General features: G+C 43.1%; 1 protein-coding gene across 1 annotated transcript in view; it reads left to right on the top strand.

Annotated features, from left to right (window-relative positions):
• Positions 1-6,982: 6,982 nt before the first annotated feature.
• The window catches only part of acsf3 (acyl-CoA synthetase family member 3), a 32,633-nt gene continuing 18,206 nt past the window's right edge, over positions 6,983-21,409 (top strand). The window contains exons 1-5 of the mRNA XM_071513328.1: positions 6,983-7,024; positions 7,977-8,817; positions 14,659-14,814; positions 18,726-18,880; positions 19,646-19,791. Of these exons, the coding sequence (XP_071369429.1) occupies positions 8,071-8,817; positions 14,659-14,814; positions 18,726-18,880; positions 19,646-19,791 (1,204 nt within the window). The 5' untranslated portion in view covers positions 6,983-7,024; positions 7,977-8,070. The remainder of the gene's footprint in view (positions 7,025-7,976; positions 8,818-14,658; positions 14,815-18,725; positions 18,881-19,645; positions 19,792-21,409) is intronic.

Here is a 21,409-nt window from a genome sequence, read left to right on the forward strand (position 1 = left end):
AAAGTAGTAAACAAATCTACTGAAAACACATGATTTCATTCTGTTATTTTACAGTGGATCAAATGGCAATGTGTAAATGTTTCATGCAAATTTAATACAAATCCACACTAAATTATACAGATAGAGAAAAATACACAAATTACAGAGGTGTAGAAGAAGTCACATTCTAAGGTCTCTGTGAAACAGAGGCCGGTGCATGTTTCACTTTAATATTAATTTAATACACAAATATTGATACAAAACATCTAAGCAACAACAGTCTAATACAGCATGATTCCATCCTTGGTTTCCATATGTCAATACCAACTGATATGTATTTCAACTATGTCCACACGGATGGAACAGAAGTAAATATTATCTTGTGTGTGAAGAGATACTGTTAATCTGTTCTCAAACTTCACGGTTTAAAAGAACCTCAGCTAATTAACCACACACCAAAACAGGAATACATTTTAATATTGATTCCCTTATGTCCCTGGTGCATTGTCTGTGCGCATGTGTGTGTATGTGAGCGCATGTGTGTGTGCATGTGTGTGCACGTGCACACGCAGGAGTATGATTATGAATATTTTAAGAGCACATTTAACATGGCGAAGCCAGAGCAGGCTCGGGGAGGGATTTGCGCCTACTCTTCAGCTAATGACCCCAGGCGCTTCCAGCAAAGCTTCTTCATATTTTAAAGAAAGTCGATAGAGCTGCAGCCCAGTCAGCAGCATTAAGATTCATACAGACGCCACAGGGACCCTGAAAAAATTAATAACACGCGTGTCTAACAATCCTTCCTGCGATTTAGTGGAGCACCCAAGCTCTCTGCCTGAAATGCAAAGTGGTAATGAATACACAGACAAGATAAATTCTGAACACGCATCCCCCTACCCCTCAAGTCAATGCACAAACACACTCTCACTCCTTCCTTCATCCGCACCCCTGCAACCCCCCTCTCACCAAACACACTCATCACCTCCCCACACCCCTGACCGCAAAGGTATCCAGGCTCACTCGTTTCACCGCACTGCACTCTAAAGATTTTACAGTCTACTTTGTCTCTCTTTGTCATCTCTCATCCCCCCTCCAACTCCCCCCTCCCCTCCTCACACACACACACAAACACAAGTTTTCTTTAAAAAAGGAAGAAGAACAAACTCAAGGGCTCTTAAAGACTCAGGATGTGGCACTATAACGGCACTACGGAACAAAAGCTTTTTTTTCCTTCACTTTGCCTGGCTATGATGAATTTTTCAAGACTTCTCATCTGCAGATGTGCAGAGGCATTGACAGGTCCTCTCACTGCAAGGTCAACCATTGTCTAGAATCCATCTCAGCAGCTCTCGACTTGTTTACAGTATGCCAGAAGTGTTCACATTGTACGGATAGTAGCACTTCCTATCTTCCTATGAGTTCCATCAGGGCTTGGGAGCTAAGTGCATGCATGTGTGTGTGTGTGTGTGTGTGTATGTGTGTGTGAGAGAGAGAGAGAGAGAGAGAGAGACTTTGCCGCCACAATGCTGGTTATAGATGTGTGTTAATGCTTACAACAGATTAGAAATATCAGGAATGGAGCACTTGCCTTGGCACTTAACATGGTGATATTATTGAGGTTTGAATCCTGAATTGTTGCATCCCTCCTATGTTACATTACTTTTCTCTGTTTACTGCTAAACCAACAAACAAATAACATGCATAATAATAAAATAATATCAAAAAGATCCAAAATATAGTGGATCAAGGCTTTAAAACTATCACTATTTTGTCAGCCAAGGACTTAAGCTAACTACTATCCTTTAAAAAGTACCATAATTTGTTTTGGATTTGTTCTATCAATCATTTCGTAAGAGTAAGCCTCACCTTAAAACCCTTCATTTCTTTATGGAATAATCATAATAAACCTTTACTCAGTGTGGCATTGAATGCATACTCTGCAAGGGCAGCCTCACCTCAGTGATTTACAAAGCAGATAGGTACTGTACTATCCCAACAGTAGATTGAGTCTACAGTGTCTTGAGACTACCAGTAGGTGAGGCAGAGTACAGCGGGCTCCCCTCAGTGTCAGTGTAGTACTGCAGCAGAACTGGTAGGCTCTGCCCTCCCTGGGATGCTAGACAGCATATGGCACCGTCTCCCAGTGAACAACACACCACCCAGGCAGCCTGGCAGCCTCAGAGGGTGTGTGCGTGTGTCTGTGTCTGTGTGTGTGTGTGTGTGTGTGTGTGTGTGTGTGTGTGCATGTTTGCAGGAGATGGAACAAGATAGATGGCTGCCAGGATTCTTAGCAAAGATATAGAAAGTAAAACCATAGGGAGAAATAAATTGAATGAAAATAGCTCCAAATGTGCAAAGAGGATGTATGGTTCAGGTGACTTATTTCTCCCATAGCCACATAAGCTAAACCGACATCAGACATTATAAACATATGTAAGGCTTTCATAGACATAATAAACAACCATCTTCTGATGTGAACTGTGAAGACAGGAATCCATAATTTTTCAAATTGAATCAGGAACAAAAAAGGGACGGCAGCCTACATTGCATGTTAGACTAAAGAATCTTAACTTACATCTGGATGCAATATAGAACTACCACATGCAACTCCGGCATGCCTTTTTGAATGAGATACCATAACCCTTCCAATTTTCAGAACCAGCAGATTGTTGTGGTGGCGTGTGTGGACAGAGTTAGCTAGTTGAGTTAGATTGGGGGAGCTGAAGTCCTGATTGTCTAGCAGAATAGTTTCCATTTCCTTGTGTGGGAGTTAAAAGGGAAAGAAGGGAATCAATAAGTCATTAGTGGAAAGCCATCAAAAAAATTCCAGAGAGATCTAAAGCCTATTATAGCCAGTAGGTCAGGAAGTTGGGTATCATCCATTTAGGGTGAGTTACCTTAAGACTACAGTTAAATCAACCTCATTCTGTCCATTTGACCAAGCTCTCTGCCTGTATTATTCAGAGCAGAGAGGTGTAAATTACAATAACAAGTTGCAGGCATATTCAGATAACCTTTAATGTTGTACAGCGTCTGTCCCCAGTGACTATGGATGACATTTTATAAAAATCTGAAGGAAGAACATCTCTGCGGACTAATTTAACTGCTCTCTAAGCAGCTTGAATCCACGATCCTGTGCCAATCCAAACAATGTAGACCAGACCCACAGCATATAGCCACTCCAAATCCCCCGATGGACACGTCTCTCTCTAAGGCCATGATGAGAGCCTCATATAAGCAGCTCATCAGCAGCCTGTTTGCCCATATGTGCCTCACACCCCAAGGTCCCCAGTGGGTCCCGGCTCTGTGCAATGATACCATCTCCTCTGCCAACATGGACCACTTGGAAAGCCCCCGCTGCTTCTTCTGGTTGGCCTATTCTGCCCTCACTGGCTAGTGCTATAATCTGCATAGACAGTGTAGCCAGTCTGTCCACCAAGTCAAGTGCCAATTCCAGGATTGGTTAGCCAGTGGAAAAGACAGAAAGACAGGCACATCCTAAATCAGAGGGGTTAAGCGATGACTGAGATGCAGAGTCAGTAATGACACATGAAAAATCAACTGAAGCCAGATAAGAGCAACGCATTAATGCAGCCACATATTGTCATACAAACACACACACAGCATGTAAACAGACATAATAAACTGGAATAACACACACTACCCAACACCTTGGCATATCCTCCTCATCTGATAAGTAAATTTAGCTGTTGTCCCACAGAGGGTTATCCTTGATGAAGAGCAGGAGGAGGAGAAGCAGGAACAGGGTTTTGTCAAATCGCTAAGGTGTGATTCCTTGGGGCCAGTATTGATGATGACATATGCTGTGGGACGCAGACACGCAGACAGACAGGAAGGCCGGGTCCAGTGTCATGTCTGCAGTGTGTGTTTGCAGGTCCCGCGCGGCGATGATTCGCTTATCCCCCTGCCACAGCACATATGTTTGGGACGTGGAACAGTTGGACGTGGCCGAGGGCTAAAATGGGTCAGACCGACACAGATGGAGAAAAAAACTCCCACTGGGTCACTGTCAGATGACTAACACCCACAGAAAAGAGTGAGAGAGCGAGAGAGAGAGAGTGTGTGTGTGTGTGTGTGTGTGTGTGTGTGTGTAAGAAAGAGATGCCATTTGAATTTTGACAGATATCTGCTTGCCAACAACACGTCTTTGGAAACAAGGCTAGAAAAAACACTGTACCAAAATAAGACTTGAAATTCAAATTGGGTCAGTGCTGGAGTAGCCAGGGGCAAATCCTGAACACCAAAGAAAGCCAGTGGATGCCAGGAATTATTAACATAAAATACAGCTATGTACTTTTATCAATTTCGCTCCCTCGTGATACAATATTTCACATGTATGTGTAACCCAGAGCCCAGAAACAACAACTTAAATGACTTGGGTTTGATTCTAATAAACACACTATATAGTTTATACATAAGTGAGTGCTGTTATAAAATTTGGAGAGCATGACAGCTGACGTGGAATAAATGGGAAGAAGACAAATCATTCCACAGTGCAGGAGAAACCAAACACATTTTTGGACAGATGGAGACGGGGTGGCATTACTAGGGTCTCAATGATGAAAGGGGAATCTTCCAGAACACAAGATTATATATAACTTGTAATGGGTAGGCTACATCTCAGTTCATCGCAAAGATGCCATTGGAAATTCTTCTGTGAGAGTGCAGATAATCTCCAGACAAGGCTATCCTACTCTTGTTCAGTAATCCATTGTCTCAGTTAAAATGCACTGAGAGCGCTTTCAGGGAGATGTCCTTGGGTGTCAAAGCATCCATTAGAAATGGAATGTGAAGTAATAAACGTAGAGTTGAAAGGTCACCCATTTGTTTGTTCATTATAAAAATGGGACAGCAATTCCTTTCAGAGTAATCCTCAGCTGCCTTTCATCTTGATTGTCAGCACCATTTCCCAACACATAGAGAATCATGACAGTGTATCCTTCATCGTTCACCTCAAATGAACCATGCCATCACTAGACAGGATACGGCAGGATACAAGCTCAACAGCCATGTTGTCAACCATGCATTAGTATGTGGGTGGCATGTGCTCTGTGAGGCAGTCATATGTTTACAGTGAATCTCTTGGATGAAAGTCAAGTTTGCAGCTGCAGCCGTGGAATAATTCATCGCTATCCTTTTTACCCGGGAGGAGCCACAGGTAGTTGATGAAGTGGCAGTGCCAAGACTCCCAACTGGCGAAGACGAAGCGCAGCTGCCGGGAGTCAGCGCGGCCAGATGCCGCTGCTGACGTACCATGTGTTCCAAGCGGGGCAAGAGTGTGTTTGTGTGTGTGTTGGGGTGGGAGGGGAGAGAACGAAGCGCTTGCCAAGACATTCTCACATTGATGCCAACCTGACACATGCTCTGGTACTCCCCATGGTTTGTGTTCCCAGCTCAGTCTCTCTCTCACAGATCTGTGGGGGGTCCTCTCTTTCTCTTTTCCTCAGATGCAGTCCTTTGCCAGCCAAGATGGGAGTTGGCGCCTGCTTGCGGCCACTGTGCCCATCAATGGCGGGATCCTTTTAGGTGGTGTTCGCTGAATGGTGTGTTGGCAGCAGGCCGTTGGAACAGAATGCCAGCTTTTGCTCACTAGGTAGCATGTCTAATCACGGCTCGTCCATAACCATAACCATAACTCCATAACCATGTATCCTCTTCCCACCTCTGACAAACAAACACACACTCCCCCATCCATCGTCCATCCCTGTATGTCTCCAGTAGCTCCATATAAGTCTCTGGATGGCTCAAATCCTAGTCTCCGTACAACGCATGACAAAAATATGGCCAACTTCCAGGAACTAAATCCAAAAAATGGGATGTCTGTGACCGATTCCCTTTCGTCGAAGGCGACATTCGATGAATTTTAGGTTGTATCCTTAGAACATGCAGCAGTGCCATCTGCATCAGAAAAGACTGAGGAAGACTGAAGTGCAAATGTCCTACACAAAACAATGCTCTGTGGAGATTACATAGCTGCTGGGGTAGCATAGCATCCCTTTGAATAGCGTTTTCCCTACAAATGGGAACGAGTGGTCTTTGACGATACTACTCCTGAGAACGGAGGGGAGTTCTCTGAAACAAAGGCTCCAATTTTGTTAGGAACATGCCATCCTCGTTTGCAGTGTAGGGGGTTTGGGGAGGGAAGTGAAAACTTTTTGAACGAGTGCCATGTCTGTACCATTCTCTTATCTGAGGCCCGCGACTGCCAGCTGGCGGCTGAATGTGCCCACTTGCACTGTGATGATGAAGCCAGCCAAGCTAGTTGGCACAATGAATAGTAGAACTGGCAAGTGATCTGAAGCCAAACACAGCTCTGTGTGGGGTAGCTGCATATCCACTGCATTCTCCCTTCCCTCGGCTCTGTCTCTAGTGACCAGCCTCTCCACAACGTTTGCCGGTTCTCACAATGGGGGAGAGTCTGAGATTTTCTCAATAACCAGATGCCATCAAGCTGAGTCAAGAACAAGAGGATGACAGACTACCACAATGCAATTTATGCTGATAGGCTTAAAATCAATGACACATTTGCCACCATCTGAAACTATCAGTTTCTGTGGAACTTTAATGAAACTTGAAGGCTGTTTGTAAAGACTGTGTTACACGTTTGCATCTACAGTAGATCAGATGGTGGGTCACAAAAGCAGGAAATAAACCTAAAAATATCAAAATAGGACAAAATGATCAAATTGACCTAAAAAAGACACAATGAATATGCACATGAAATGCAATAAAATCAAATAATTATCGTTTCTCATAGCATATGCATTGTATTTAAAGCTTCCATGCAGCGAAATGTGTGAGGAAATAAAATACATACTATTTAATTAAAGTATCAGAGCAGGATTTTAGCCTTGCACTCAAACACCCATGTTTGAAGTCGCAGCAGCCACAGAGGGACCGTGCTTGCTTTGTTACACCGAACGTGGATCAGCAGAACCAGTAAAATAGCATTTGTTGCTTTCCGGAAGATTATTTCTGTTGCACCGTCCTTCACTTTAAGAGGCACCGGGTGTTTTTTTTGTAGGTAAGGTGAATTAAGCTGAAGACATTACAGGAAAGAACACAGATAGTAGATAAGAAATATGCATATGATGTTAATGGTGGAGATATACTGTCTTTATTTTGGCTAATTTGCAAACAGTATTGGTATCAGTGTCGGCTTATGTTGCCACTGTCTGCCACAAATAATGTCAAATACAGCTGTCATTGCTGATATCGTAACCTTCCTAAGCATGTTAAATTAAATGTAAACATGATGAATTGGTTAACGTGAATGGCAATAATACCGTAACTAACTAATTTGGTCTTGACAGTGGTTGACAACACCTCTGAGCTTATTTCGCATGTTACTCGAAATAGTTGAGTTGCCCTGTTTGTAGTCCTTAGGTTTACATTGTTTTATTTACTCACCTCGTTTACAAAACAAAACAAAAAACGTTTACGTAACTTATCTAACGTACTCGCGTTACAAACAGGGTAAAAACCTGGGTTTTGAGTGTAATCAAAGAACAAGAAGGCAAAGGCGCTCTTCCCTTTTAAGTAAAAATGCCTTTATTGATCTCACCTTATTCTATTTGCCATTTTAAAATCACAAAAGACACCAGCACATTTAAGCCACACTCCATCACTTGACTTTGTGTGAAGTAGAGCAATGCAAGCAAAGCAATTTTAAAGTGAGGAGTGCCTTGATCCTGTTGTTTAAAAGGAGGATAAGAACTATGAGGACTATGAGAAGTATAAAGATAAAAATAGGCAATGTGAAGGATGACATACTCTTCACATACTCTCATATTGCTGCTTTTGGATTTTATTGTATGTAAAGCACTTTGTAAACATTGTTTTTAGAAAAGTGCTATACAAATAAAGTTATTATTATTATTATTATATATTCTTTTCATGCAGTATTTATCCTTGGGAGAAGGTGTTGACGCTGCTAGATAACACCAAGCTCCCCTTTTCTCCCTGTGAATTAACAGATGTCCTCGCTCTGATATGAACGGATACAAGAGCCGGAGGATGGAGCCATCGTGAGGATCAAACCGTTGCCCACATTAGAGGCTGCGGACAGCCATGTCTCTAACCATGCTGTCAGGACTCGCTGCTGCCCGTCTCTCTGTGAAGTGGGCTGCCTCTTTCTGGCGAGCCGCTCTTGGCAGCACTTGTTGCCATTTAGAGCCAGGGCAATGGCTGCTGCAAAATGCGGTTCTGAGGAAGACTTACACCACCACTGCTAGCAGCAGATGGACTACAGCACCATCATCACGGAAAAAACACATGCCGGTCTTTGCCAGAGCTCCAGCGCACGGAGACAAGCCGGCTATCATAGACAGCAGTGGCAGCCACAGCTACAAGCAGCTGTACGGCAGCAGCTTAGGCCTTGCAGGTAGAATCAGTACTGCGCTCAACTCAGACTTTGGGGGCCTGGAGGGAAAGCGCATCTCCTTCTTGTGTGCTAACGACGCTTCGTATACTGTGGCACAGTGGGCTGCGTGGATGTGCGGTGGGACAGCGGTGCCGCTGTACAGAAAACACCCGCCGTCCGAACTGGAGTACATAATCTCCGACTCTCAGAGCTCGCTGCTGGTGGCAGGACAGCCCTATGCAGACACCTTGGAGCCCCTAGCACAGAGTCTGGGGCTGCCATGCCTGACACTCCCCCCTACCTCCAGCCTGGACACTTTAGAGGAGGCAGAGACCCAACAGAAGGAGGCTGCCATCACAGACTGGGCAGAGCGGCCTGCTATGATCATCTATACCAGTGGCACCACAGGGAGACCTAAAGGAGTTCTCCATACTCACAGCAACATCCAAGCCATGGTAAATGTCCTTTACTGTCTTTTACACTAGAGGTAGAATAGGGAGATAAATCAAAACAAAATTCCATACCAGCACAGGAAAAACAAACTTCATTCCATCTTCCTTTGGCATAGATCTATTGGTCTTAATACATACAATATCTTATTAAAAGAGTTGACAGTTACTGATAGATTTATCTTGCCTAGATCTGACAGTTGCTTTACACTCATTAAGAGTTACCAGTTCTTTTAGTTTCTAGTCGTTCTGCAGGTTATTCCATGCAGTGGGGGCAGAAATTATGAAGGTTTTCTTCCCAAACTCTATTTGAGCTTTAGTGGCAGTCAGCAAAAATGAATCCTGAGACCTCCGACGATACTGAGCTCCACAATTCTGATTAATATAGACACATAGACTGAGGAGTGCTGCTTTGCTTACCAGGTATCAAAGAAGGTGCTCTTTGGAGTCAAGGTTTACATATCAACAATGCCCTGATGAAGACTGAATGGTTAAAACGCATAGGCGTAGCCCATATATTAAAGCCTTTTTAACCTTTTCAACAAAGAAGTGTGCCATGGACTGTTCTTTTGGGGAGATCAGCCTGGTTAACAACAGACACATAAGTATGAAGGAAGCTTTCCCAAAATGGACAGACCAGTGATAATAACCATGAAATTGTATGCATGGTTTCGGGCACAAGTGTGTTGACAGCCCCCCACCACACCACACCATACCTCCATACCCATATCTGACCCCCGATTGGCATAATTCTGCTTTTGTTCCAGTCGAGCTGTCTGAATAATCAACCAATTTATGTCGTTAGAGATCTCCTGAAGAGTTTTCCTGTAGATTTCCAACCAAAATTGACCTACATGTCCAATAGAGTGGAAAATTAGATCACTCCGAATTAAGGCACAGCTTCATTTGTCTCTAGTTGGCCCAGGGAAGTGAGTGAGTGAATGATTAAGTGAGTGAGTCAGTCAGTAAGTCAGAGTTCCTGGAAGGCTCCAACATCAGGTTAATGTGAATGGAGACGCCTTCTTGAAAATAAAATAAATTAATGAATACCAAATTTGAGATTGGGTTGATCATGTGGTCCTCTCTCTCTCTCTTCCTCCCCTTTTTTATCTCTTGTCTTTGTCTGTGTGGGGATATGAATGTGTTTATTTAGATTTTGGGGGATTTAGAAGCAGTACTGCATAGACTAACATGATACACTACATGGCATAGTGGCTGGTGGTGTGATTGACATTAAGATCAGCTCTGATCTCTTTGTGTGTGTGTGTGTGTGTGTGTGTGTGTGTGTGTGTGTGTGTGTGTGTGTGTGTGTGTGTGTGTGTGTGTGTGTGTGTGTGTGTGTGTGTGTGTGTGTGTGTGTGTGTGTGTGTGTGTGTGTGTGTGAGTGTGTGTGTGAGAGAAACCACCCCCTCCCCAAATGATGAACAGCTATTTCCAGCTGTGATCTGTTCAATTACAGTTAACACTTTGTAGTTACACTCTGAGAGGTCTGCCGATTTTACAGTTTTTCTCAATTGCTTTGGCTCATTTCTTGAAACAGTGTTAACATTCTCAAAGCTCTAGGTGCATTTGTCAAAATAGCTTATATGGTACAGCACAACACCATAGCTCACCTGCAAAAGGTCATAACTCACCCAAAACTCAACTCATGCTTCAAAACAAAGTTTTTGTCTCATATAAAAAGTCAATGCCCTCAAAATGAAAAGTTCCTTTGGCATTGTGTAAACAATGGTGGTCAAAATATTTAGATGTTTTGTCAGTATGGCAGTGGACCCTGGAAATGTTCCTTATATCCACATTTCAGTCTTGTCCTATTTTTTCATTGACACTGAATGTTTACTGTACTAGAATGTTATTTTTGTCTAGCTAACTGAATGCTATTGTGTATCAAACTGAATACTATTCAGATGCCAATTTCAATAGTACAAGGTTTTACGTTACGCATTGCACTCACATTTCCATGGAAATTGTTACTGTATTTTTATTTACGTGAAGTAACTGTCTTACACCACAGTAAACAGAAAACTTACACAGCACAATATACTGTAATACAAAAATACACCAATACAAAAAAAAAGGAAAATACAGTAATGTATAGCCTAACACTGTAACACAGTAAAGCTGGAGTGCTACACTAAAGACTCCACCTCACTGGATGTCCTGACGCTCCTGTCTGGCCACAGATTTTCATCGATATCACACCTGATATTTTCCCTTGTGGGGGAAAAATCTTCTTGCATGCCGCAACCAGCATGTGACCGATGATCATACACCTTCCACCTCCATGCAGAAAAGAAATACTCAATTGGATTCAGGAATGGAGAATATGGTGGAAGGAACACCATCAGCATCCTTTGGTGGACAGCAAACCATTCCCTGATGACATTTGCATGGTGGAAGCTTACATTATCCCACACAATTACAAAATTTGGCAAGTCACGCCTTACCAAACCTGTCATTCTCAGGGATAAGATCTCTGTAGAGGGTGTCCATGAATGTCAGGGTTAGGGTTAGTTTCTGGGTGTTGTATGGGCCAATATTGGGAATATGTGTACTCAGACCATTCTCAGATATTGCAGCACACATAGTGATATTGCCCCCGCGTTGGCCTGGCACATCCACCGTGGCTCGGTGGCCTATAACATTTCGGCCACGTCTCCTGCCTCTGGCCAGATTGAAACCAGCCTCATCCACAAACACAAGGGTGTGAGGGATTCCACTTCCTTCCAGCTCCATTATTCTCTATAATACAGTAAACAAAATATCAAATCAGTTTTACTGTAGAATCATACAGTTACAGCAAAGTAAAAATGTTTTGTGTTCTTCTCTGCAACTTCAATATACAGGCCTATATACTGTAAGTATACTGTATACATGCCATAATGAAGGAAAACCCATAACACTGTACAATATGCTAGGTGTAGTGCACACCACTGCTTTACCTGTACATACTGGTACCACAGCTCCTTCACTCTGTCACAGTTTCTCTCAACTGGTACCTTGTAGAGTTGTTTCGTGGTCATCTGATATCTTTTCAACACTATTGTAGAGATGCTGACAGAGTTGATATTTTGAAAGACGCCATTTTCCTCTAAGGTTGCACACTGGATCTCTCTCAGTGTAATTGCATTGTTTGCTACCACCATGTTGCAGATCTCTTGCTCTTGTTGAGGTGTAAAAACTGCTCTCCTGCCACCAGCACAAGGTAGTCGTCTAGTCCTACACATTGGAATTCACAAATAGATAATATTACTGTATATGTACTGTACTGTGATGCACTGTCCTGTGCTGTACTGTGTACTTTGTACTCTTCCTCTATTCTGCTGTCTTCCCCTCACTACACCACCACGGATCCTTACTCCTCTTCCTCTTGCTTTTCCTTGAGCAGGCAGTTGCTCCTGTTCATTATTTACCTGGCCAGGTTCCTCCATGTTCAGAAATTGTAGTGATTCTGTTGTGGTCAAGCTCTATAAATATGTTTGGCAAAATCCATACTCATGAATAGCACCTGTCAGCTAACATGACATAATGTGTGATTGGTTGATGTAAGATGTGAGGAACTCCCCATTCGTTAGTGAAGTTCAAGTTTCACCTGACAGGCAATTTACCAATTTAGCGGACGTTACAAAAAAATCCATATTACTGTAATGATATTCATGGTATATATGCCTGACAGATTTTGACAATTGAATGGACTATTGTGCATGTGATGACTTACACAATGAAATAATTTATACATGTTTTGGAGAGTATAACTATTCAACTGAGAAGCAACATAATCAGTTTTGATCAGCAAGATATATTCAATTGGTAATTGTGCAAATTGTAGACAATTGTACTTACTCATTTGCATAGATGTGCTAAAACCTTTGCAATTTGTTTAAAAGAATGAGAAATTCAAATCTGTTGTGAACAAGCGCCCAGTGGTTTGGAGGTTTGCACATGTTGTTTTGAAAATATTCATTATCATTTGAGAATTGTGCCAAAGCAATTGAGAAAAACTGTAAAGCAACAGGAGGCAACTAATAGAGCTCTGAAGAGGCTAAATAGTCAGTGCCCAAATTGCTCCAAAAGCTCCAAAAGTACGTAATGTGGCAACAGGAACAGTCTTAACAATCAGGACGTTTGCCAAACACAGACAAACTGCATTACAACGAGGAACAGTAAACAAGACTCACCAATAGGAATAGATGGACACATAGGAGAGCTACTAAACACCACAAACCTTCACCGCTGTTAAGAAATCATTTGTGTCCAAGGCCAACACACAAAGATGCACTGGAAGAAGCACAAAACCTGGACCCTTGAGCAATGGAAAAAAAGCAATATGTTCTGATGAGTCATCCTTTACCCTTTCTCCTACATCTGAACATGTTTTTGTTTGGAGAAAGCCAAAGGATGCCTTCAACCCACAATGCCTGTTGCCAATTGTAAAACATTATGGTGGATCTGCAACAGTGCTAACAGCAATTTTGTGTGAGTCACTGGGTCCGGTGAGTGCTACACACTACACACAGTACAGGACTTACTGTGTATGACAGCACCCAGTGAGGATTGAAGCTGTTCTGAAGGCAAAGGGTGCCCCTACTCCTTATTAGGGACTTAGCATGTATATATTGTTAGGTGTATATTGTTATTTTGTCCACCTCCTGTAAATGGCAGTACTCCCACTTGCTTAAGTGTTCATCTGTTTTATATTACTGAATGCTAGACTACCCAGCTTCCTTTTTCAGATTTTCTGCATCACCCATTTTTAGCATATATAATCAAATAATTGCTTGAATCTATTTTCCACCACAGACACCCTCTGAAGTTTGGTACTGTTTTTTAAAGTCTCTTTATTGACATAGGCAGGTCTCAAATAAATCAACTAAACAAATTCATATTTGTGACTGAAATTTTCTTAAAAGCAGAGCAAAGTAAATAAGGAAGGAAAGGAAATATGTCAGGGCACAGCTTCACCTCATTCATTCAAACTGCATTCTGAAAAAATGACATCTTAATATTCTCTTATATTCTAATAGTATACAATGAGGGATTACCTGTCTTAACCAAATTCAAAGTTGATTTTATATTGTTTGGTATTAGATGGTAACAAATGGCTTCTTTAATGGTCCACCCTAGTTATTAGCAATCTATCTTTCATTTCATGTTGTTTTTTGGTGGTTCGGCTATTTTTCTTATTCCTGTGAATAACTGGCCAAACATAGATGGCATGACAGCACATTGATATATTTCCCTAGCAGTTACAATTAAGTCTGATAGCAGAAAAGTTTTCAACTATCTAAAACATAAATGATAAACATCAGGTTTTGGTGTCTGTGCTTTTGCACCCACGTTCAACAAGCATACAGAGAGAAATCCATCATAGACGCAACAGAGATACCAGTCCAACAGTGGCCTCAAGAGACCAGAATGCAATGCAGCGTTTTGAGTTTTATCTTACTCTCTTGCTCTAACTATGCTTTCTCTATCGCTATCGCTCTCTCCACCCAGGTCTAAATGCAACAAGTTCACAGCCATTCTCTGGGGGTTGTTGAAAATCATTCTGGGAAATGTAGGAAATCGCTAAGTAGAAGTAGACAAGGCAGATTGAGGGAAAAATGGGTACACCAAAAAAGTAAATTACAACACTACATCACAAAATATCTGATCGTATTCTCTCCTGTTTCTGCTGCTGTTGACCTACTCATGACATACTTGTGCATCGGAGAACAAAGATCTTACAGAAAATCAATCCCAAACTCTTCAGGTGTACCAAAAGACAGCATGAAGCAGATCACTGGCGAAAACGATGAAAGTCATCAGGTGATTTATCTCCCTTTCCCCCGTTTCCCTCCCCCTCAGGTCCAAGGCCTGGTTTCGGAGTGGGCGTGGTCTAGAGATGATGTCATCCTCCACACCCTGCCGCTGCACCACGTGCATGGCATCGTTAACAAGCTGCTGTGCCCGCTCTGGGTGGGCGCCACCTGCATCATGCTGCCCGACTTCCAGCCACAGAAGGTCTAGCCTGCACTCTGTCTCTGTCTGTTTGACTCTCTCTCTCTCTCTCTCTCTCTCTCTCTCTCTCTCTCTCTCTCCTCTCTCTCTCTCTCTCTCTCTCTCACTCACTTTCTTTCTCTCTCTGCTTGCCTCTCTTGGTACAGAATCCCTTTATTAACACCCTTGAACAAAGGATGCAGTCGTTCAGCTGTAAGGGTCAGTAGGCAGCTATGCGAGCTAAGCTAACGGTGGCAGCGGGTCTCAGAAGTATTTGGGATTTGGGAGTATGGGCAAGGTGCGGCTGGGGTCGAAAAAGACCTTCAGCTCTTTCCACGTCAGTCCCCCTTTCTGTCAGCCCATTCCTCTCTCTATCAGTGCTTCCCTCCCCCCCCCTCCACTTTTCTTCTCCCTCCTTTCCTTTCTCCTCGCTCCATCTCCTCTCCCTCTCTCCTTCTATCTATCTCTCCTCCTCCCCCTCTCTGACTGTCAAACTAAGTGTTTGGGGCTCAGTGATGGATTGCCCTGTGTGGCTTTGTATCTGACCAACGCCGACTCACGGCAGGGGCTTAAGGAGCGGATCAATCGATGAGCTGACATTGAAGAATGATAGTGCTTGTTTGGCCCTGGGAAGGGAGGGGCAAAAGGGGTGGAAAGTGAATGTGTGTGTGTGTGTGCATGTTTTGTTTGTGTGGGTGAGTGTGTAGGTTTATGTGTGGGTGTATAGGAGTTTGGATGAGCGTGTGTTTGCGTGTGTGTTCCCATGCACGTGTGTTTTTGTATGTATGTCAGGACCTCTAGAGCATAGTGGGAGTGAAGGTAGATGGAAAGGTAAAGTCTTTAAATGACACGTGTATCTGTCATCATGGGGATTCGCCGCTCTATTATAGCTATCAGTGTTTGACTGTTATTCCTGACCTTGTCTGCCAAACCACAAAAACCCTCCTCTCACCCTTAGAGAATGCCTTTATTCTCTTTATCCTGCTGAAGTTACAGTACATTGATGAAGTGATCGATAGTCTGTCTTCCACCCCCTAAGATCTCTGAAGGGTAACCCAGGCAGTAGAGACTGACATTGATTTTTCTGATATCGCCCGGAGATAGTGACAGTAGTTTTTCAATGCACAAACTGTGATCCAATAGATCACAAAGCAGTCTGTTTCAGCGTGACCCTCGTGGACTACTGCTGCAGACTGAGGGGGTCAGAAGAAGCTAGAGGTTTGTGTGACCATAGATTTGTTCGGTGTATCGCTATAGATGCAGATTACATTGTAAATTGTCATTATGTATCATATTTGTTCTGTGTTGATATATAAAAAGATTTGGTGATTGTACATTGGTGGCAAGCACCATTGGTGGCAGTGTGTTTTCAGAAAATTACACTGATTGGCCTGATGGGGGTGCTACAACTAAAGGGCAAACTTAAATTCAAATGGAATATCACAGACACCACTGGTCAGATTTTGACAAAACTTGGAGGGATGATGCATCTTTGCACTGTGTTCTGGCATTTAAAAGCATTACACTGATTAGCCGAGTGCAGGTGCTATAATTATAGATCAAATTTTTTAACTCAGTTGTGATATCTCAGACACCACTAGTCCAATGTTGATAAATCTTGGAGGGTGCATTTTGGGGTGGGACATAACGTGGGGAGGGATCACTCAAAAGTCTAAACCAGTGCAATATCAGTCATGGAGAGAAAGGCAATTTTATTTGATGGGAGGGGTGGAGAGGTGGGATTGTTCAAACATCTGTAATGGTTTTATTGGTTGGAATTGTTATTTACGCCTACTGGTGCAGCATGAGGTCACCATTAAAGATACACTGTTTTCCAGGAAGTTTATTGTTTATTGTTTATTGTGGATCCCCATTAGTCGACGCAAAAGCGACAGACTAGTCTTCCTGGGGTCCATAAGTAAAAGTAATAGGAGTTTATTTCATGGGGACTTTAAAACTTTGAAAAGCCATAACTGCTACACCACTGGTCTGATTTTGATTAAACTAGCATGGATGATGCGTCTTGTTGTCACTGATTGAGTCAAGGTGTACCTACATCATTCGTAGGGGACGAGGTGTTTACTTGTTTTTAGAAGCTTTATAATAGTGTTTTGTTGTGCTGTGTACCCAAGTGTGTGTTGCTGCAACACAAGACAAGACAATTAAAATAATGAAGCATCTGTCCATCTACCTATCTATCTATCTATCTATCTATCTATCTATCTATCTATCTAGATAGATAGATAGATTAATTTGTATAACTGGGGCTGGCCTCCTGTACGTGGAGGCCCATATTAGTTCAGGGCTGAACAGCTCTAAGGGTTGTTTAGGATGCAGGCGGTGGCTCTGGGTTCTCACCACATCCCGTCCCCCAGGTGGAGGCCGGCTCTTTGACGGACATAAATTGCCTTCCTCTCCCCTCCAGAGTGAGCTCAGTAGAAGCGCTCCACTGCACTTGATAGACACCACCCAGAATGGTCAGATCACACTCAGTAAATAATATTTCCCTCTGAACTGAGTTTTATTCTGTGTGTGTGTGTGTGTGTGTGTGTGTGTGTACATACATGTGAGTGCCCACCGTTTTGGATCATCTTGTGTTAATATTGTGAGAGATGAGATAGGCTAGAGTTATTTGATTAGACCGTAGACAAGTCTTAATCATATCGGCTTCGTCTGTCTAGATATTCCAACTTGTAAAAGTTGATTAGAGCAAGTTAGAGGAAGTTGAGAGGAGGGGCAGTTATGATAGGATGGGGCATAGTAGATTAGGTGAGTCTAGAGGAAGGTGACTCAAAGGAGATGGGGAAGGAAGAGTTGAAATTGTTGGCACATTAAAAGAGATGTGGTGGGAGGTGAGGAGGATGATGAGAGAGAGACTGCATCCTTCTGTGTGTGTGTGTGTGTGTGTGTGTGAGAGAGAGAGAGAGGGAGAGAGAGAGATTGCAGAGGCAGCGAAGCAGGAAATTATGAAATGGAGAGAGAAGGTAAGTGAATGTGAGATAGGGAGGGAGGGAAGGGAGAGGGGAGAGAGGAGAAAGATGAAGGGAAGATGGTGGGGGCCAGAGATGAAAGTAGAGAATGAAAAAGGAGCGCTTGGGAAATGGAGGTAGAATGAAAGGAGAGAACTGAGGATAAGTAGACTTGGAGGGGAGGGGAGGGGAGACAGCTGGGGAGGAGCGTTTGTCTCCCAGGGGGGAGACAGGACTTAGAAAAGCTGTCGTTCACCTTCAGTTAATTCATGCTGTCCTCCCATCCTCCCACTGTCTACTGCGATGTAGGCAGACACGTACGTACGTGTGTGTGTGTGTGTGTGTGTGAGGGGTGGGGTGGAGCATGTAAAATGTCTTCGTCCTTGAGCAAGTGACTTTATGTGGTATTTGAACAGTATTTTTATATGTGCATGTACCTGGTGCTGTATGTTTATGTCTATGCACGCCTGTGTGTGTGAAAGTGTATGCTTGATGCGGAGGAGGGTATGAGCACCTCCTTCTATAAAAAGTCAAGAAGCACATTTGTCAAAAGTAGCCGTACAGAAGGCCTTTTAACCGACCAATGTGCCCGTTCTGCCACATAGTCCTGACTGAGCCCTACAGCACTCTGCTGTTTTCCTCTCCCTGACCTTTCCAAATCCTGACTGTTTTTTTTGTTTTGTTTTGTTTTATATTTTTTTGTTATGTGTTGGCAGCTTTAATACGAGGCTGCTGCCTGGACCTGACTCTGCCATTTACTGCAGATATTAGAAACAAAATGGCACCTTCTTCCATCACATTTATGGAATGGATCTAGATGGAATAATTTAGTTTGCGTGGTTCCCATCCATTAGATACAGTGCTTTCCTTTTCGCTTGCTGTCTTACCATCTCCCTTTCTCTCCTCCACCCTCTTCATTCATGTGTTTTCCTCCCTCCTCCTCTCTCCTCTCCCCGTGTCTCCCAGGTGTGGGATATGCTGCTGAGCTCCAAGGCCCCCCTGGTTAATGTGTTCATGGCTGTGCCAACTATCTACTCTAAGCTGATCCAGTACTATGATCAGCACTTCACACAGCCTCATGTCAAGGACTTTGTGAAAGCAGTCTGCAAGGAGAGGATCAGGTACTGGCGGTGTAATTAGCAATAGAAAGCCTACTCATGTATAGATGCCTCCATCACATACGTGCACACATACACACACAATACATACACATGCATACATACCAGGGTAGCAAATTAATTTTGTTTTCAGACAGCATTTTTTGCCCCCTTGATATTTTTAGGCACATTTTAGGGAATTTTATTGAACCATGAAATAATATATTTGCATTGCATATTGGCATTTCAACCCAACCAGTCCATCTTCCATTTTTTTACTATATTGTTACATTATATTTATACTATATTGTTTTATTTTTTGTTAACAAAGTGGTTTGTGTGGGATCAACATTTTCTACTGCTTCAGGCTGCGTACTTGGGTTCTGAGCAAAAAAACGCAAAATTTTTCTCACCCAGAACGCACTGGAAATGTTCTGGTCATAGGCTCCCACAAATCACCTACATTGCTTTCACGTGTGAATATTTTACGCAACAAATAATGTGAACAGGGTGAAATGCAAGAAAGGGTACTCTTAATTATCTGCGGCACTTTTTGCCCCCACATTTTAAATTTCACAGGTATTTTATGAGCTTTCAAGGGCATTTTTGCCTCGAGCCCCCGTTAATTCTCAACCCTGATGCACACACACACAAACTTGGTGGAGAAAGACAGGAAAGAAAAGTATTTAACAGATTATTCCTAGTTTTTATGGCACTGCTCAGTGTTACCCAGGAATGTGTTATTTGGAGCCCGGAGCGTTTCCTTCACCTTCGGCCTTCTCTCTTCAGGCTGATGGTTTCGGGCTCAGCTGCTCTCCCCCTGCCCACTCTGCAGCGCTGGGAGGAGATTACAGGACACACACTGCTGGAACGCTACGGCATGACCGAGATCGGCATGGCACTGTCCAACCCTCTGAAGGGGCCACGCATCCCAGGTACAAAAGTCTGGACAACGCTCATGTACAAGTTCAAGTTCAAGTTCAATAACTTTATTTGTCCCCGGTGGGGCAATTGGTTATGCAGCAACCAATTACACACACACTTATACACGCTTTATACAGGGAGAAACAAGAAAATAACAAAGCATTTACACAAAGCATGTTGGGAGTGTTTGATTCTAACTGTGGAGAGTTTACTCAGTTTGTTTGAGCAGGTGAGAACGCTGCCATTCAAACTCAGGCGGCACCAAATAACCGCACCGAGACGCCTGAAAATACGAGTCTCGGTCCTCTTCCTAGAGAACTGCAGTGTGGTTTGTTAGGAGAGACAATGTAATCTGAGGTATCCAACTACAGGCTACCCCGAAATGCTAGTTTATGAGGAGATGGATGTTGACATCTGATAGCCAGCAGTTACTCTTCTTAATGTGTTCTTAACTGGTATGAACACCAGGAAAGGTAATACTTAGCTACAGTTAAGGGGCTGGAATTCCCACCAGCAAAATCTCTTATCTTGCAGGATAACAGGTTACCAAAATGCTATAAATCAGCTACTTGTGAGTCCATGTGACTTTTGTGTACAAAACCTGGTTCGCTTGAAATGGGGCAATGTGCATGTAAATGAACCAAATACAAAAATACAACAAAGTAAGCTTTTCCACTCTGGTTGGAACCAAAGAAAACAAACTGTAGGTGTGATCGCTCCCTTAGTAACATTCCTCTGTTTTATCTAATCACATCATTGATATTTTTCAGCCTCCCTCATCAGTATGATACCGTGCCTCTCCTTCATGTGTTGTGTTTTTGATCTTAGGCTGGCTTCTCTAGTGTGATGTCAGGTAAAGCCCCATGATCACAGCTACATCTCCCTCACACACACACAGAGGGATAGGTGAGATGAGATCAGAAGCTGCTTTCTTCTCCTCTAAACTCCTCTCCTCTTCCCTTCTCCTGTCTCCTCCTTCGCCTTCTCTTCCTCTCCCCCTTCTCTTTGCCTTCCTCCTCCCCAGCCACCTTGTGTTCTTACAGGTAAAGCTAATTAGCTTGCCAGTGGACTGGGTAATCCTCTGTCTGATGTTTTGTTGGGGTATTGTTTTGTTGCTCTTGTTTGTTTGTTGAGTAATGTTTGGCATAAAGGAGCAGGATGTGTTTGATTCCTCTCCAGTGATTATTAAGAACGGCTTCAAGAGGTCTGCGGTTCTATTGATGTTTCCACTGCAGCAGCAAGACACTTGTGGAAGGTGTTTTTGTGTGTGTGTGTGTGTGTGTGTGTGTGTGTGTGTGTGTGTGTGTGTGTGTGCGCGTGTGCAGACGTGAGCTTGTGCCTGTTTGAGTCGGTGTGTTCCTGTGTTGTCTTTAAGTAGGTTAAAATGGATCAATAACAACCGCAGGAAACATTCTCAGAAGACTAGTGGAGTCACCCTCTCTCTCTCTCTCTCTCTCTCTCTCTCTCTCTCTCCTCCACCCGCTAATCAGCAGACAAGTTGCAGCTCTTAACGCCCTTTATTGACAGTGATCTTATTAATGAAATTCTACTGTATTTAGGACATCTAACTGGGCTAATTTTGTTACGTAGCGTACAGTTTTGGAGCATTCCAGATTAACAACTTATAAC

Source organism: Centroberyx affinis, unplaced genomic scaffold, assembly GCF_046629955.1.
Source record: "Centroberyx affinis isolate AG114_WGS23_722 - 3 ecotype Tasmania unplaced genomic scaffold, CSIRO-AGI_Caff_v1 ptg006998l_1, whole genome shotgun sequence".
NCBI classification, from domain to species: domain Eukaryota; kingdom Metazoa; phylum Chordata; class Actinopteri; order Beryciformes; family Berycidae; genus Centroberyx; species Centroberyx affinis.